General features: G+C 33.2%; 1 protein-coding gene across 1 annotated transcript; it reads left to right on the forward strand.

The window, feature by feature from the left end:
• The first annotated feature begins 183 nt into the window (after positions 1-183).
• Chro.80122 (hypothetical protein) lies at positions 184-546 on the forward strand. Its single annotated transcript, XM_659730.1, has 1 exon — positions 184-546. One exon carries the CDS (start codon positions 184-186, stop codon positions 544-546), a length of 363 nt encoding a protein of 120 aa, XP_664822.1.
• The last annotated feature ends 97 nt before the right edge of the window (positions 547-643 follow it).

Genomic DNA, 643 nt, shown 5'->3' on the forward strand with positions numbered 1-643 from the left:
GTTTTGTTGGATCTCCAAGTAATCATCGTTTTAGAAATAGCCGTGATACTATTGAAAGCTCAGTTAATTATTATGGAGATGGTGCAAATTCTTCAGGTGGAGCAAGATTACAAAGTGGAAGAGAGTCTATGATCTTTTCAGATAGTAGACGAGGGTTCCAATGATGGAGTTAGGTTATCAACCATGTTAGAAACTGGGTCAGTATTATCATACAATAGTTCTCCTTTTCAGTTTGAAAAAAACTTAATGGGTATCCGAAGAGATTCGTCTAATTCTGAATTACAAAGAATTGTGAGATCTGGCAGACTTAGTGGATCAATAGTAAGTAATGGCTACGATAAACAATACAGAACAAATTCTATTGCAACCAGTATTAGTGATATATTTTGTATGGAGGAAATTAAATCATCTAATTGGAGCAAAAGCGGAATCACTACAAGTAGTGGAACTTATAATTTGAAGACTTATACTGTTCAGAAATTTATTGCAACTAGAATGAAAGAAATTAGAGAAATTAGAAAGATTAATGAAGAAATGGCTACTTAATGGACATAATACTTCAACAAAGAAATATAGGTAGCCATATAGGTAGACATATTTGAGATGCAGACAATTCTGGAACTCNGCATACGAGAAAAAACAT

This window comes from Cryptosporidium hominis, assembly GCF_000006425.1.
Source record: "Cryptosporidium hominis TU502 chromosome 8 CHRO018042, whole genome shotgun sequence".
Taxonomy (NCBI): domain Eukaryota; phylum Apicomplexa; class Conoidasida; order Eucoccidiorida; family Cryptosporidiidae; genus Cryptosporidium; species Cryptosporidium hominis.